Source organism: Athene noctua, chromosome 4 (genome assembly GCF_965140245.1).
Source record: "Athene noctua chromosome 4, bAthNoc1.hap1.1, whole genome shotgun sequence".
Taxonomy (NCBI): Eukaryota; Metazoa; Chordata; class Aves; order Strigiformes; family Strigidae; genus Athene; species Athene noctua.
The window spans coordinates 82,005,208-82,022,931 of record NC_134040.1 but is presented as its reverse complement, the minus strand read 5'-3'; the positions used below and the strand labels follow the sequence as shown (position 1 = coordinate 82,022,931).

Sequence of the window (17,724 nt, the reverse complement as noted above, 5' to 3'; positions counted from 1 at the left end):
AGGGAGGGAGGGGAAGATGACAACAAACTTTTTTGACGAGCCAATACCTCAGGTAACTGCAATGTTCACCAGGGGATACTAGTAACTTACTGCCAAGACCAACACCCCCATGTGAGGTTAACCCCTACGCAAGATCTCTAACTACAAACACTTCTACTAGTGCTCTCAAACAGAGCAAGAAAAATACTCACTACACATTACACATGCATCTCCTCTTCCTTGTCCCTAACTGCTAGCTGAGAGATCCCTCCCAAAACACAGGAATACAGGTTTAATAGTCTTATGGTACTCAGTTCACATTAGTTGTGGGTTCATTTTTTTTTTTTTTAAAAAACTGGCAAAGTATCTTGGTTTGATAAGCACGTTAAGCAGCTGGTACAGTAGTATTTGTGGAAAATTGAGCCTTGATTTTATATTGGTTATACGATAAGTAGCCCATGCTTATGGCTATGAAAAGCAAAGTTTTCTAACCTTCCATTTTATTTACAGTATAACAACTTGCAACTGGCTTTATAAATAAGTTCATTCGTTCTGCTGGAAGCATTTCCAATACTCCTGTTTTACTACTACAAATCTTTTCAAAAGCTTAGCACAAAGTCTATTTTTGTAATAAGTACAAATAGAACGCTTTAAAAAATTTAAGTGCTTCTGATATTAGCAATATTCATACACAGATAAAAATGAAGGCCACTGAAATATCTGGGAGTCTAAAAACAGTCTCAAAGTGAAGTCATTAATGAGTTTTATTTATAACGCTCTCATGACTTTTCTTCCGAAGGACTGCTGTTTCTCTTTAAGAAAAGGATGAGCTTTCATGATCAGAATTTCACTACAGATGTTCCCAGCTGTCCTGTCTTCTGCCTAACCAGAAGTATTTCCATAACATCACGTACCAACTGTTTACATGAGCATCTTGAGGAAGAAGCATACACCATGACAAGAAGTAGCAAAACTAAACGAGGTTGAATACAAAAGCCAGGGTTATTAGTGCCCTTGCTACAACCACTAGACATCATTAAAGAGGACAGCAATGGAAGGTTCATAAATAACAACTGTAAAGACACATCTCAACCAGATACAAGTCAGGTTATTTCAGATGGGTTATTTTTACATTTCGGTACATCAACAGCTAAGTTGAATAGGGTTTTTTTTAAAAGGTGATTTAAAGGTATAAGTTATACTGCTGACACATTTATTCTTCAGGAGATCAAATGCTATTTTTAATCCCTGTAGGATGGGGAACAGAAACAATACTCCATGACCAGGAAAAGACAATGGGGAAGAACACTATTGGTAGAAAGATGCTGGTGATACCACCAACTGTAATCTAAAACATTAATTAATAATTCTTCAGCACTTGTTTACCGTATTATCATGGTAAAAATAACTGCTTAACCTCCTCTTAAAAGTAAGATTTAATTCAATCAAATCTTTCTGACAATAACACTACTCCAGTGGACCACAGACAGCCGATACCTCTAGAGAACAAAGAGAAGCAGAGGTGAACTCCACAAACTAGCCACCTTGACCAATGTAGCCTTCACTGAGTTTTGTTCTGGGGGAAGACAAGCCAAGAGAGATGGGGTCTGCTTGCAAATAATTTTCGAAATAAATTAGTTTTTGGTATGGTATTTGGTGAAACAGTCAAGAGCTGTTTGGAACACCAGTGCCCTTCCTAAAGTCATCAAATCTATAAACTTGGGACCTAGGTTCTTCTGGGCATCATGTCACTCGGGAATTAAAATTTTTTAAGTAATAAAAACAGTGGAGACTGCTTTATTACATGACACAATTAACAGCTAACCTAAACCCAGAAATTGTCATCTCTTGCCATTGATTGCAATGAATGGTGTAGTCTCAATCTATTCAGTACTGCTAGTACTTAACATATTTTATTGAAGATGCAAGAAACGTTTTTTGCTTTCTATCCCCCTCCCACATCAGAGTTTTCTGTGCCAGCAAAGAAAGAAGAGTAACACAGAACAGTGAGCCAATTGTTGCTGTTTTCTTTTTTGGTTATGTGGGATGGTTTTTTTAGCAGGTCCTTTCTGCTCTCCAGGCTTCCTTTGAAAAAGAACTAGAGTCATCTTCATTTTATACCTAACGTAAATGTGTCAACTAGATGAGACTTTATAGAGTACAAACTACACTCAAACACTCCAAAACAGAACTGTACCATCTGAAAACATGAACCTCCATTTAGCTATCACCTTCATGCCTACTGAAGCTATAACCTATTAAACTGAAACCAAGCACATCAGACAGGTCATTTAGCACCCAGTCTTGAACAGATGAAGTCAGGAGCAAAGAGTCTCACTGACTTCCAGAAGAACACGTTTAAATCCAAAATTCCCCATGACTAATGGTTTCCAGCTATTCACCTTCTGGTCAGAATTGATAAGCTGGCTTTACCTCTGAACTGTATTTTTCTTTGGTAGGTGACACATATTTAACATACTCATCCTGTGGCAAATCTCTTCAGCAGACGTTTAGATTTAGAATACTTAGCAGGGTTGAGTGTGCTGGGTATCTTTCCACGGTTCTATATTAAACTGTAGCATCAGACATTAATATCAGCAGTTCAGTTATTTGGGGGGGAAGGGGGGGGGAGGTGGCATATGAACAGTTAAGGAACTTGTGATACCTGAGGCTTTCAGAATCCTTCTTTAAGAGCACAGCTTTGCTATGTGCAGAAATAATTTCATCATTCCCAGTGTGATCCGAAGCAGGATTTAGGGAAGAAATTGTATTGGAAAAGGACATCATCTGCTCAAATAAACAGGTCTGTGATGTTTGCTTGTTGCCAGCAAGGGAAAAAGGAAATTTTTAAAATTAGTATTGCTGTAATGACAACAGCAGCTGTTTGTCCTCTGAGACACCTCTTATTCCCAAGATAGTAAGAGCTACTAGGTTTAGTAAGCAGTGGAAGCCACCAGAGATGTAAGAGTACTAAGTACAGTTTGCTTAGGGGAAGAACAGAAAGAGGAAGAGCAACAATAAGGGCTGGAGGAAAACATTTTGAGACAAAACAGTTTACTACAAAAGCAGCAGTACGGTTCAGTATACAAACCTTGAAAAACTAAACAAAAGGCACAAGAGCTTTGACCTCTATTTGTAAAACTAGTTTCTTGTCTAGAATTTTATCTTTATGCAAGAGAAAATGTAAGTAACTCAAAACTACTATTTTGAATCATTCATAAAATAATGTCTTTCTTGGGCAGTTTGCACAGAATCATACAGAGATGATTTACTCTGTCACACCACTGATGCATGAAGAGCGTAAGAGCACTCTAGTCACTCTTTGGTAAAAATACCTAATGGTATGGTAAAGGAAGCAAATGTTATATTTCATCACTGAAAGACACTGGTTCATACTTAACTCACCTATCATGTTTATACATTTCTGAAGTGTTGAGATTTTTGCTGCAGTTACTTGCTACAAGTAAGTTTTACAAGTCACAGGATGGGTAAATAAAGTCTTTCTTGAAGAGGACACTTATATACATACAGCTAACAATGCGGGTCTACTAGACTTCTAAGTAGGTAAAAAAAATATTGCACTTCGATGTCCGGCTGCATTTAAAGGAAGAAGAAACTTCTGGATATGATGACCTCGAAGTAGTGTACGGCACACAGCAATGGAAGATAGACACAAGGCAACAAGCTGAATGACCTTAAAAAGCACTTTAAGTTTTACAGCAAATTTCGTCCGGATTTATTCCATTCCTAAGGAAAAAAAAAATACCTTGTTTTATTTGGTTTCCCCTGAAAAGGTTGTACACTTCCACTGCAAGATTATCTGATTTATTGTTACTTTGACACCTCCACATGGACAAAATGTAATCAGTGAGAATGCACTCCAGCTCAAGGATCCATTTCACTATAAATACAAGGACTAATCTAGACTAATTTAACACCAGCATAAACACCTGCATGTCCAGCCATAGTACATACTGTGAAGAAACTGCAGCAGGCTCCTGCAAAATATCTTCGAGTTAGAATGGAAACAGCAGAGAGAATTCCATTCTCTTCCTCCCAATAGTACTTTTATCTTAATTTCACCAAATTACTGCACTGCTAACTGTCAGCCAGGACACGGTAACAGAAGAATCCAACTTGACCTGTGCTCTAGACTACTTTAAAACACTACATTTCAACAATTTCTATGAAGTATCTCAAGGATGCTCTGCAGTCATACAAGGCGGTCAGTCTATGGTATTTTGAAAGGGAACAAAGGATGAAATCCATGATACTGTTTACGAAAACTGCAACCTACACCAAAACTGGAACGGAGTGTTGCTTACATAACACTCACACATATTCACATTCCTGCATGGACCCCAAAATTCCTGTTTTCAATTACTCCTTCCCTTATTTATTGATACAGTGCATAGTATATTCTATTTCTCATTACTTATGTGACCTTGGAAAGAAGCCACATGGCATTTTAATCCAATCAGACCACTACAAGAAAAGATGCTCATACTGGCGCTCCAAAACCAAATATGGCTCCTCCTGGTATCTAACAAAAACTCGGACCTTTTTACGCTTGTGATATACATTGTCACTGCCTGATCTACTGTTGCTGAGTTTTATGAACCTGAAATAATCACTAACAAGCTTCAATGCATTCCACTGGTTCTAAACCACAGCGTATACATACTTGCATCTTCACTACAGAAGCTGACCTGGTTTTCAGATGCCCTACTTTTTTGGTATATTCAGCTCCAGCTAACAACTGGTCAGCTTTCTGCTAAGACAGACTTCCTACAAGACACAGGGACAGGAAAACAGAAGGAGGAGACCAGGTAAAAACCTCTCCAAGCTGCTGATACTGTACCATTAGCTTGTACATACTACACAGAAAACACACAGTAGGTCTATTCAGCACTTCTTTAGTGAAGTGCTGCTTAACTGGAACACAGGGCTAGCAATCTATTTTACAAGCTGTATTTAACAGAGGCATCCCGCAGGCAGGTTTTGCTTTCACATCCACTCAAATAAAATAAAACCACAAATGGGATTCTTACCATTGCAAAATTCCTGACGCACACACACGCTGACATCAATTCTTATTTTTCGAAGTTATACAAATTTCGGTAGCAGTTAATGAACATTTGGAAGATTGAACATTATCTCCCCTCTCTCTCTTCTAGAATTTTTGTCCCTAGTATATGGGCTTTGTAGAAATTTCAGTGTTAGCAACATCAAGGATGTAAGTATATGCACAAAGACTCCCTTACATAACAACTTTTAGCATCAAGGTATTTTAATGATAGCTTAAAGCCATGAAAGCAAGTTGCAAACAGAAGCCTGTATTACATTTGGGTAGTCAGCCTGTATTATGTTCATAACTGAATTTATCATCCAGGAGGAACTCAGAAAACAGATTTACTTTGCCAGGGATAAGTAATGACAAGGCGAACAGTTTAAGCTGCTATGGGAAATGCCAGGACAGGAAGGAAAACTGACTGGTAGAACTGAAGTCCAAAAAATAAAAGCAAAGAGGGTGGTGTTGAAGAGAGAAAGGAAATGCCTGGGAGGACGAGCTTCTGCAAAACTAGTTTATGTAGTTGCTTGCTCCTCCCTAAGCAAAATGCAAGAAAATTACTTACAGTGCAGTGGAGAAAAAGACTTATGTAATATGCAGGCTGACATCAGTTTCTCTAGATCTCATGTATCTTAGCTAAAACAAACAACAAACAACTGCCACCCTTCACTAAAATGACATTATGTATGTCCTGAAACAAAGCTCAGCTTCCATAATCTTGTTGCCATTCCCGATACTTGCTTTATTTGTTTTACCTGGCACTGAAGATGAAAATCAGGTCAGATGAAGCTAATAATTCTGTGGTGGTTGTTTTGTTTGGTTTTGGGGGTTTCTTTGGCAGGGGAAGGGGGGGGGTGTGTGTGCATGGTTTAAACACACACACACACTCTCATCTTTAATGTCTCTAAGACATCATAGTTTTTAGGTCTGCAACGACACAAGTGGACATAAAAGTCTGCGTGTCCTACTTGCAAATAAAATATATTTAACATGACATGTATGGTAACAGATATCTACATGTAAGTATTCAAATATTTCTCACAGACAGAAAGCCACATCATGACAGCTTGTATTCATCCCAACTCCCTCCCTGCTTCTTCCCCACACCAAATCAAGGTATAGAAGGGACATCACTCCCAGCAGATAGTCATTAAAATGAACAGATAAATATTTAATAGCACAGATTTCCTGATGCTATTTTTGGACTTGTGGTAGGAAAGAGCAAATTCTAATTTGCATTTCATAAACAGAATAACCATCTTCTAAACAAGCAGCTCAGCGAGGGTGCACGCACACAGAGACACTCAGAATATGAAACTACTTTGCTCAAAAGTCAGACTACTGTATGAAATCCAAAAACTTTCACACCCAGTGCAGTTTTTATTTGCTAAAAATAAGCTGCTGAAGTAAACAAGATATTCCCTCAATGCATGCTCTAGTCGTCATATTAAAAAAAAAAACCACAAACCTGTATGAAATATAACAGTGCTTTTCCTGTAGCCAGAAGGTAGACGGATGTTTCGGAGCAAACCCTTTGCTGTCAGCCGCACACGCATGTTGGATAAGGAAAATTTTGGAGACCATAACATGTCTTCAGTGCAATTGGAAGATAAACAAATAAGAAATAACCTCCATGTACTGTCACATACTATGTTTTTAAATCACTACCGGCAGCAGTGAGCAATTCTTGATAAAAAAAAAGCAGGCTTGAAGAAATATCAAGTCTCCATTCCTTTGCTCTTATTCCTTATGCACAGAGAAGGAAAAAAAAAAAAAAAAAAAAAAATCAGTAAAAGCAGATATCCACAGCGTAAATGCTGCTGGCAGCTTCTCCTCACCAGATGTTGTGGAAACAAAGCTTGTCTTCAGAATAAAACCGACTTAGTGATTTGGAAAACCAACAGCCTCTAAATTGCATCAGTGTTGATGCTCGATCTGCTATGGGACTCTGTGGGCTAGGAGCTAGAAAAGGGAGGAGGAGGATGAGGAGGGAAGAGAAGGAGGAGGAAAGTGGGTGGTCTCCCCAGCTGAATATATCATCCAGCAATGCCACAGACCATGTAATTGTTCTTTGGAGACTGTTCAGCAGATTATTTGAATATTCCTGGAGGCATATTTCAGCTCTCCTTTCCAAGAATCCTTTCAGGGTACTTTTTTTTTTTTTTTAAACAGTTTCTTTCAATTGACATGAATTTAACAAAACAGATACATCAGCGAACATGTTCTATCAGAGTTTCTTTCGGCATTAAATATTATGTCAACATTTAAAGCCTTAACAAATCCACAAACACGTCTATTTTCTAAGAACAATTCAGTATTTGAGATCTGCTTAAGGGAAACCACTATTTAGCTTGGCAGCTCAACACTGCAGATGCTTCCATTTATCAGAAGAGGAGCAAGGAAGCAAGCATTAATTTAATATTAATACAGATCTCTGCCAGATGGCTTTTGAAGGCACCCAAACATTCTAGCAAACAAGCAGTGTTACAGGAGTTCCTTCAAAACAGATGCTGTCTCCACATTTAACTAGCCCTCTTAAAAAAAATATTTCTTCTATTTAATGAGCTCAAAAGTTTTGCATATGCCTTGACCCCTTTTCAGCTGCCATTAGCAAAAATAAGATGAAAAGCGGAGTCAGAAACTAGAACATAGAGAATAACTGTTTTACAGAGATTATAAAATGGTCACTTTTTTACCTACAACCACAACTATAAAAACACACGCACTGGCCACCTTCCTGTGTAAAAAGAAACACTTTACTACTTTTGTCTACAGCCAGCAGGTCCCTTGCTAGGCAGCCATAGGAGCAGGGACCACCCAAGCACCTCACAGGCAATGCAGGAGACAAGACGGTAACAACTCACACTACCTTCTGGGTTGCTTCAAAAGCTGCCTTCCATGGCCTTTGTATCTTTTCAGAGAACAAAATTAGGTACTTTTCCACTGATTCTGCACTTCTACCATTTCACCAAACCACAGCTAATGATCTCTAGCATCTATCCCTCTGACAGTTTTTCCAGTTCCAGAAACAATTAACCCAATTTGCTCTGAAGCAGGTACAACCCAAAGCAAACATAATCACGCTTACAGGTCTCAGCCCAGCAGTGCCTTACCTGTGCTCTTCTTACCACAAATCTATTACATTTTAGTAGCATGTCTTATTTGTTTGACACATATAACATTTAAAATTCTCCAGTGCTCATTTACCACATCAGCTAGAACTAAACCAGCTTTAGTCTGGTCTCAGGGTATCTCTAACATCACACAGGCCAACGCAGTGACAATAAAGCAACTCATGGTAAGTAGAGCAAAAGAGCCGCAGCCCAGCATCAAGACCATCAGACCCATCAAGCCAACTTTCACAGTGTACTGCGGCAGAACACTACTGAATGTTTTATGATCATGTACCAAAATATTTATTTCCCAGCACAGTGATGCACCACCAACTCTGAAGTACTATAATAGATCTTCAGTCCTCACACCACCATTCAAAGTAAGTACAAAGACAGTAAATTAGCTTTTTTGTTTGGTTCCCAGGGCAGCCTCTGCACACAGCAGGGCATGCATGTCATTACTGCTGTAAAATCCTCATCTATTCCTTCTAGTCTGAAGAGCTTCAGCACTAGCAATGTGCATTCATCTATCTTGCCAACAGCCTGCAGATGCAGACCCTTTCCTAATCCAACACCACTATCAAAGACATTGCCTCCTTTCTCTGCTGAAAGATTATTATGCTTTGAAACAATACTGAGTAGTAAACCAGAAGGCTTGTTGCAGCACAGTAGAGTAGCCCTGCATACTCATCATAGTTCATTAGCCCATCTCTTCAAATATTAGACCAGTATTGTTAAATACTGTCTTAATAAAGGCACCTTGAGATTTTGACCGTGCCTACAGTCAGTCTTCAAACACCACTCAACACCCAGACATAACCACGTTTCACCCTTCTGCCAGGGCACCACAAGAACTCCCTTTCATTTTCCACCTGTCCCCCATGGCTCCCCAAGAGACAAACTGCTCCATGTAGTAGGTGCTTTGTCACCATCCTAATTTGATGCTTTCTCAAAGGCAGAAACAGTCCAACTGGGTTCAAAAACCCAACCCACCCCCCAAAACAAACAACCACCACCAAGAATCCCATACCTGAAAAACAACCCCTCTCCCCATCCTTGCCATAGTGCCTGGGAGAAAGGTAAAGAACTCATTAGCCTGTAAAACCAGACAAGTTGAAGTACCCCACTGAAACCGTAACATCATTCCTAAGAATAGGAGCTACAACAGAGAATCTCTAGAGGGCACGCGTGATGTAATGAACCAGTCTGGATTCAGAGGAAGGAATGAATCACCAGGCAAAATATGAGCAGATAAAAGCTCTATGTGGACATCAAAATCCCTGCAGTAAACACCAAAACTCCTCTTAAGAGATACACAAATATACTTTCACTGCCTCCCCTTTCCCACCCTTAGTTTGGGTGGAAATAGGCCATGAAGAAACAGATACATCATAGTAACTTCTTTTAAAAACTAACTTCCAATTTGAAGAAAATGCCTTTCTAGCCTCTAGGGTTGGAATCCTGTTAAACCCAAGAAACCTAAAACAAGTCTGCTTTATGGAGAAGCAGACCTGACAGCACTAATAAAAAGCAATAGATGCATGTCAGTCTCATTTAGGACGCAACGCTCAGAGAGCTCTGACGGCAGCCAGCAAGAGGACTCCCTATCCCTATCTGAATAGCTCGCAGGAGAGATTTAACTCAGAAAGATTCCTCCAGTGTAGCCTTTCCACAGCTCTGCATTACACCACAGTACACTCCACTGTGGTGGCTAGCGGTTTCCTTGGCTCAGGACATCATCACCGCCAGGTCTGCGTCTGTACTCCTGCGATCACCACCTAGTGCCTGATGCCCGCAGGGTACAAAACCAGGACATCATCCATGGGATCCTAACACAGCATGCCAGGAACATGCACTGTCTGCATTTCATGCATAACATGAGGATCACAGAGAGGTCATCTTCTGTCTTGATACTGGATAAGAGTGATAGAAAATAGCACCAGAAAACAGTAGAATAAAATAGGAAGTGATATACAGCCCAGACAGAGGACAAAAGGACTAACATTTTATTTACTAGCACCTTACTACTGGCCTCCCTCTAACTCGAAGGGCAAAATTGGTGATCAACATGGACAAAGGGCCTCCATCCTGTTACGAACACGTAATTCTGTCTGGGTTGCAATGCATCAATACCTGACCTATTTTAACACCAGCAGATTCAGCCCATCTGCCACTCCTTGGGAACATTATCAATATGACAAGAAAGGAGCTAAGAGCACTGGCATCTGTAGGCTCTTCAATTCAGCCTCATGAGGCCAAGTCCATGGCATCTGCATGTGTTTCTGCTGTCTCTGTCTCTCTTCCCAATTCCAACTATCACTAAGAAAGCCGTCAGAGCAGAGTTAAGCACGTCATCGCAAAGAAGTCCAAATCAGAGGCTAGATACTTAGATGTGAGAAGCCCACACAGAGTCCACCTGGCTCTGTGTCATAAGACAGCATGGGCAGTGTGGAGCAGATGGATTTTACTGGCACGCTTTACTTCAAGAACCACCGAGAGGTGATTGCTTATGCAAAAAGATGCATGAAGCAGGAGCCTACTAACAGCCAGAGAGTCATCTATATCCTCATTTTTATTTCTGGAAAATTACTGTCCCCTCTCCATTTTCCCGTGACCATCTTGTTCTAGCCAGCGCTCCAGTTTGAACAGCTAACCTTCCTGCAGGCAACAATACCCGCTGCCATGCCAAATGCAGCTTGCAGCTTCAGTACTTATTTTAAGCTCCAACCCTCACCTGAAGAAAAAAGCAAACCTCTTTCTGCCTCAGAGCAGGAACTAAAATCCTAAATTATTTAGGTTTCTTCTAGTACATAGAAGCTTTTAATCATTATAAATTCAGTAGCCTGTCAAATAAAGTGATGCTGCAGTGGACTCCCAGGCAAACAGCTACAGGAATCAGGCTGATCTGTGTCTCTCCCACACAACAGTGGTGGCATTTATGTTGTCTGCACTCTTTCAGAATTAAGAATAGCCACAAAACTCTGAATGAAACATTTCATTTTTAACTTCTGACTGTGGGGAGCAGAAAGCAACTTTCCATGTGCAGGATGTCCCTTCTAAAATGGCATTTTTGTTAGACTGCCTCAGTCAAAATCCTACTGTGCTTTGAAAAAAAATATGCTACAACAGTGAATAATGTCACTAACATTAGGATAACGTGCCTTAAAATATGAAGCTTCAATGACAGACAGATGTGTCAAAAAACCACAACTGCCTCTGTACTAGGGGCTTCTGCCGTTCAGCAGCAGGCTAGGTGTATGCATAGGTCCTTGTGAGCTAAGGCCTCAAGGAACAGAGGAAAAATAAGTTTTTTTACTTAGGGCCACAGCTTACAGATCTATTAATTACTTATTCACACAATACTGATTTATGTGCAGTGTGTAACTATGCTTCATCTATGGCCTCACAACAACAATACCCAGACAGCCACTACCGAAAAGGAACATTGCAAGTAAGGACAATTGTGGCAAGTATACATCCTAAGATATGTTAGATATTCACCAGGAGATCACAGAGCAAATTAAAACCAACTCACAACAGATGTGTTTCACTTATCTCTGTGGGCTTTCTATACTCTTCATAGCCATAGGTGTGCAGACAAAAATGCAGATGTGCAATCAGTTTACAAGTTGTTTAACCATCTTTAACACAAGATCCATGAGTTTCATGTCTCTAGGACAGTTCCATGGTCTTTCAAGTATTATTTATGTCAACTTATTTCCCTAACAGGGGCCACTGGGCAGCTACTGCTGAAAAGTATCTTAAGAAATATAGGGAAAGGACTTAAAGCTAGAAGGAACAAGTCAGAGGACTTCAGAATAACCAAAAAAAAAAAAGTAATATTGTAAGAGGACATTAAGAGTCAGCCTTGGGATACCTTATACACCTCACCTCAAAGTTAAGGAAGAGCTGCAGTACAATGACACCAAATTACTCACTGTTTACTGCAAACACATAAAACAATGTGCACACCCTAAGGAGCTCCAGAGAGTCAAAGAAAAAAAAAAAAACCAAGTCTGAAAACATCATAAGAGAGCCATATCTAGATTTAACTGGAGAGGGAAGGGACAAGAAGATAGTAAAGAAAGAACCAAGTACTAGCATCTTCAAGAAGGATATATAATTTGGCATTGCATACAGCAACTCAGTTGAGAATAACAAAATGGAAACAGTTTGCTACTGGTACGTGACCCTGGTGGTCAAAGCTCTAAAGTCTCTTAACAAAATAAAAACTTACTTTCCTCTTAATTACTAAAAAAATTAGTGAGAATTTGATAGTTTAGAATTCATTCAGACAGAATAGTAATAAATGCACCAGCTCTGGCTAATCTTAACAATGCAGTCTATAATTTAAAGTAATTAGGACAGACTTACATACTAGAAAAGTGTTAAACTCCAGTTCTCAACACCATGAAGTTTTCTTTAAGCATCCCTTAGACTGAGCTGACACAATCTGTGGATATCCATTTCAGCTGCCTCCTCTCCTCATGCAAAAACTGGCCTGTTCAATATTTAGACAACTGACAAAACTGCAGCTCTATGGTCTTCTTCTGTGTGGCTTGTTATTGTGAAACACTGAAATAAATACCATGAAAGAGAACTAAAACATTCCTCACAACATCAGAATAAACACCACAGAAGTGAACTACAGACATTCCCTCCACAGAACTTACTGCATACTTCTATGTTACCAAGAGTTTCGAGTACGGCTGTGTGAAGCTGGAGAGCAAGTTTCCCACAGAAGTCTGGAATTAAATAAAAATAAACATCTCTGAAATACTAATTTATAATCCAGAAAACAGGTCCTTCCTTAAAAGCATTAACAGAAGAAAGAGACCTTGTAGTGTGAAAATAATTTGGGTTATGCCATACAAGGCCTTAATGAATGATGCTCTGTCACTATAGGAAAACTGATAGGACCCACATCAAGACCTCATTGCCAGGGTTGTAAAAATAATCCCCAAATTTTCAGTCCACCAACTTGAAAAATTGCCAGCAGAATACCACCAGTTAAACAGAGCTGGCCCATGTGTTACTCCATAGCAAACCCTGACGTTTCAAAATTAATTGTTTTTTATAAAGATGTCTGTTGAAGGCACAGGCAGCAGTGCTGATTTTCAGCATGGAACAAGAAACAACCTTCTCAAAGTGTTAATTTTCAGAAGATGAGGTTTGGAACAAACAGTAGGAACATGCATATCAATACACTGATACAGTTACTTGAAATCTGAAGGGACCACTCCGGAATACATTAAGACTGTGTTATCATTTGTCTCAGTTTTTTGTACCCTATTCTCTACTCTAACAAACATACTACGTCAGGAAAAGAACACTGATTTTAAAAACTCAAAACACTCAAAACAGATGACTTCAGAGTTTAGAATAGCATTATCTGAACTTCAGCACCAGCCATTTAACTTTGAAGACTTCTGGAGCATAGTAGTTCTCACTCAAGGAACAAAATCCTTAGATCCAGCTGTTGTATTATACTTTATTTGGTAATGCTGAAAAAAATTTGACCAAGAAAGTAACAACTATTGGGTTTCAAAGGATATTTCAGGTTTACAGATATTCACTTAACTCTTCAAAATAAAAATCACCGTACCTCCCCAATGAATGCATTTAGTAAGAAACTCAAATTTACATAGATTTAGATTAATTCTGCATTTATTTATACAGAAACAGCAAATTGAAGACCTATTTTTATAGCTGGTTCACATGGAATAGCTACACCACTTAAGCAGCTTTGCTGTCTGTTTATAAGAACATTCCTTATTAGCCTGAAGGTATTCTAAGGCTAAATCACATGAGACAATTACATCATTCAGATAGTCCTTGTAGTTCACATAGATGAAAAAACATCTAAATAAAGACTACATCTGGCTTTTTATTGCAGCTAGAAAGGCAGCAGAACAGTACAACATCTGAAAAAAGAAGCTTAAGCCTGATCTTTTTGTTGCTTTTTAAGAGATAAAGGAAACTTACTTACACTATTCAACTCCTACAATTTTCAAGGTGTAAAATATTAGCTACATTAAACTAATAATCTAATCTTGTTCCTGCTACACCCCATAGTTTACAAAACTGTTCCAAGTCTTACTGCAAAATTTCCAGGCTTTTCTTTTGAAGAAAAGGGTAGACAGAAAAACTGACAAACCCAACTTACGTACAAAAACTGAAGCTTTTAACATGATAGATAGATAATTCAGTCTCAACACATCTACAATGAAATTCCTGACTAGTTAGAACTACTCAAAGATGCTAATTCTGCAATGTGGAAGACCTGGACCAAAATCCTCGCTGCCTGGCCCAGTTTTAACAAGCATTTAAACCACTGCTTTTCTACACCCAGAGAGTTTTAGCACTGCACAAACCATTAGCTGTTAGCAAGCAAAATCTTCCTCCTGGTTTTAACTTCACTGCAGAAGGTACCTAGTTAATTCCAGTGCAGAACCGGAAGAAGCTTTAAAATATTTAATATATTTACCCATCAAACTGTTTCCTGTATGATTCTTATGGGAATTTATTTCCCATGACCTGCAGAGTACAGTTTTAAAAAATGCTGAAAGAACAGCAGAGTTGGGTCAACAACGGGAGAAGTTTTACTTCATGGAAAAATTTCAGAGATTACAATAGAATGCTTTTTATAAATGGACACATGAAATTAAAAATTACTGTTTAAACTATATCAAAATACTATTTGAAAACTGGCACATAGCTTGGCAACATATATTCTTTACTAGAATTCTTGGGGCTTTGGGATGGGCTTTTTTGTTTCTTTTTTTTAAAAGCAGTTGAAGACCTCCGGGATTATTTTTTTTTTTTCTAATGAATGGACATTCTTCTGAACTGAAGAAAATTCATTTTACATTTAATAACCTTGCACCTGCAAAACAAACAAGATCTAGCTATACTCTAGCAACAGTCCTTTTAATTTTTATGTTATACAGCAGGAAAAGGATATTAAAATTGAATACTAAGATAAAGCCATCAAAGAAGAATGCCTGAAGTGCTGAGATAGAAGCAGTTCACTCTGTTTTCTGCATGTTGATAGCATTAATTTCATAATCTATGCTAGAACTGCCACCAAAAGCATTATTCTTTCTGACATGTTTTTAACTCAGGTGAGCTCCCCAGTCCTACCTGTTTGGGACCAATCGTATGAGCACTTGTGTTAGAATAGAATAGACTCTTTCAGTTGGAAGGGACCTACAATGATCCAGTCCAACTGCCCGACCACTTCAGGGCTCACCAAAAGTTAAAGCATGTTGCTAAGGGCATTGTCCAAACACCTCTTGAACACTGACAGGCTTGGGGCATTGACCACCTCTCTAGGAAGACTGTTCCAGTGTTTGACCACTCTCTCGGTAAAGAAAAGTTTCCTAATGTCCAGCCTAAACCTCACCTGGTGCAGCTTTGAACCGCTCCCATGCAACCCACCACTGCATCCCAGGGAGATGAGCACCTCCCTCTCCACTTGCCCTCCTCAGGAAGCTGTGGACAGCAGTGAGGTTGCCCCTCAGCCTCCTTTTCTCCAAAGCAGACAAGCTCAAAAGTTTTTAGCTGCTCCTCACAGAACATTCCTTCTTGCCCTTGGGCCAGCTTTGTCTCCCTCCTAGGGACACATTCAAGGACATCCACATCCATCAATTCTAGGGCCCAGAACTGCACACCGTACCCAATGTGAGGCTGCACCAATCCTTGTAACCTATCCTTAACCTTCAGGCAGTAACAGAGACATGAGACATGAATATCCACTGTATATACACACTGCATTGTAATATACTGTGCAGGTATTAGAAGTAGGTCACTTTTTCTATGGGGAGGGCTGGAGAAACAAAGGAAAGAGCTCTAACTTGATGCATTTTTAGAGGCAGTTTTGCATCTAGTTCAAAATTACACCTCACAAGAGGCAACATTTGTAGAAATTACTTGATACACTGGAATATCATCTATGAGAAATACAGAATTCACAAAAAGGAACCTTGTGAATGTTTTAACACGTACAAGGAATGAACAGCTGCAAATACGTAAGTCTCTCCATTTTTACTGGTACACTAACAGTATGCTGTGCCTTGATTTGCCAAGCAGATTCTGGCTTTGTATTATTGTTGTAAGTGAATGGAAAATGGACAACGAGCACAAACAGAGAACAGAGACCATATCCTAGAAACACCTGCCATTTTTCCATCCTTGAAGTAATGGGAAAAGCAACATTAACAACTGAGCTAGACACTTAAATAATGCCTTAGTATTGTAACCAATTATCAGACTCCTGTTGTAATAAATTAGTCCTGAATTCAGACAGAGCACACGGGCAAGAATTAGAAGTGAGGCTGGACCTCCTTACTGAACGAAGCTAAAAACTGTAGCATTAACTATGACACTGAAATAAAAGAACAAAAAGCTTTAAACTAGCTAAAAATCAATAGAACAAAGCTTCACTATAATATTAGGTCACTAAAGAAAAAAAAAAGACAGTAGGCGTCATTCTACATGGTACCAGCTGGCATTATTTCCGTTCATTTCAAGAAAGATCATTTGTCTTTTCTTAAAATGTAAGACATTGTACTGCAGAATATCCAAGCAGCAACACAGTATTTTTATTCTGTAAGAAATATCTGCAACTGTGAATATGGGGGGAAAAAAAAAAAAAAAATCTTTCTTAAACAAAGCAAAACTCCATCAGAAACCTTTGCATTCATAAATGGGAAATTATACTAATGCTCTGTACAAGTTAAAAATATATTAACTTGGAAGTCTAATACAATTTCGGAAGCTGACTCAGTACCAGAAACAGTTCAGGTTTATCAAGACAAAGACTGACATATAGCTAGTCAACTGCCAAAAGTATGATGCTAAATGAGCATTTTCTAAAGAATCACTAAATTTACAGCCATTTCAGAGTTTATAGCTGTGTTTTCATGGCACTGAATAGAATACTTCAAGGATATGTAGCTACATTATTTATTTGGCTGAATAAGACGAGTCTCAAGAAAAATTATTTTAAATTAGTAAAAATGGGAGGGAGCATTAATTAGTTTTCTACATGGAAAACAGAAAGTGCCATGCTAAATTTAGGGAAAATTTTAAGACTACCATAAGCAAACAGAAGAGAAATTTAATTTTCTGCTTCTAGAAAACAGACTTGGTTGCTTATCATGAGTTCCGTCAGTTGTGCTAATCAAGACATTATGCTGCTACCTGTATCATCCTCTATACTCTTATATAACTGACTACATACGAGGTTGTGGAACTTACTGTCAGGCTACACCTAAACTAACATTAGTTCAGCCAAATATCAATAAAAGCAACAAACAAACAGAATAAGCATAAGCAAAGTCTTATGCTTGCTGTGTGACAGAAGCCCTGACTCTGAACAGAAGATACTGAGCAAAGTACTCAGTTACAATTAATATGCAAACATTTGACACCCAAGAGAGAAAAAGGCAAAAGCATTAGACTTGTGTTACGACTACAGGAAATTAATAACATACTGCCACAGTACCAGAGTTACAGGTCAAAACTAATTTACCCAGTGATTCCAGACTTAAATCCATA

At 38.8% G+C, this 17,724-nt stretch overlaps 1 protein-coding gene across 5 annotated transcripts in view; it reads right to left on the bottom strand.

The window, feature by feature from the left end:
- MTUS1 (microtubule associated scaffold protein 1) overlaps positions 1-17,724 on the bottom strand; it is a 115,247-nt gene that overhangs the window by 44,661 nt on the left and 52,862 nt on the right. Inside the window, exon 1 of one of the 5 annotated variants that reach the window (XM_074905890.1) lies at positions 6,519-6,729. The exons of the other annotated variants lie outside the window; for them this stretch is intronic. Within the exon in view, the coding sequence (XP_074761991.1) occupies positions 6,519-6,639 (121 nt within the window). The 5' untranslated portion in view covers positions 6,640-6,729. Of the gene's footprint in view, positions 1-6,518; positions 6,730-17,724 lie in introns of those variants that run through there. 5 annotated transcript variants of the gene reach the window in all.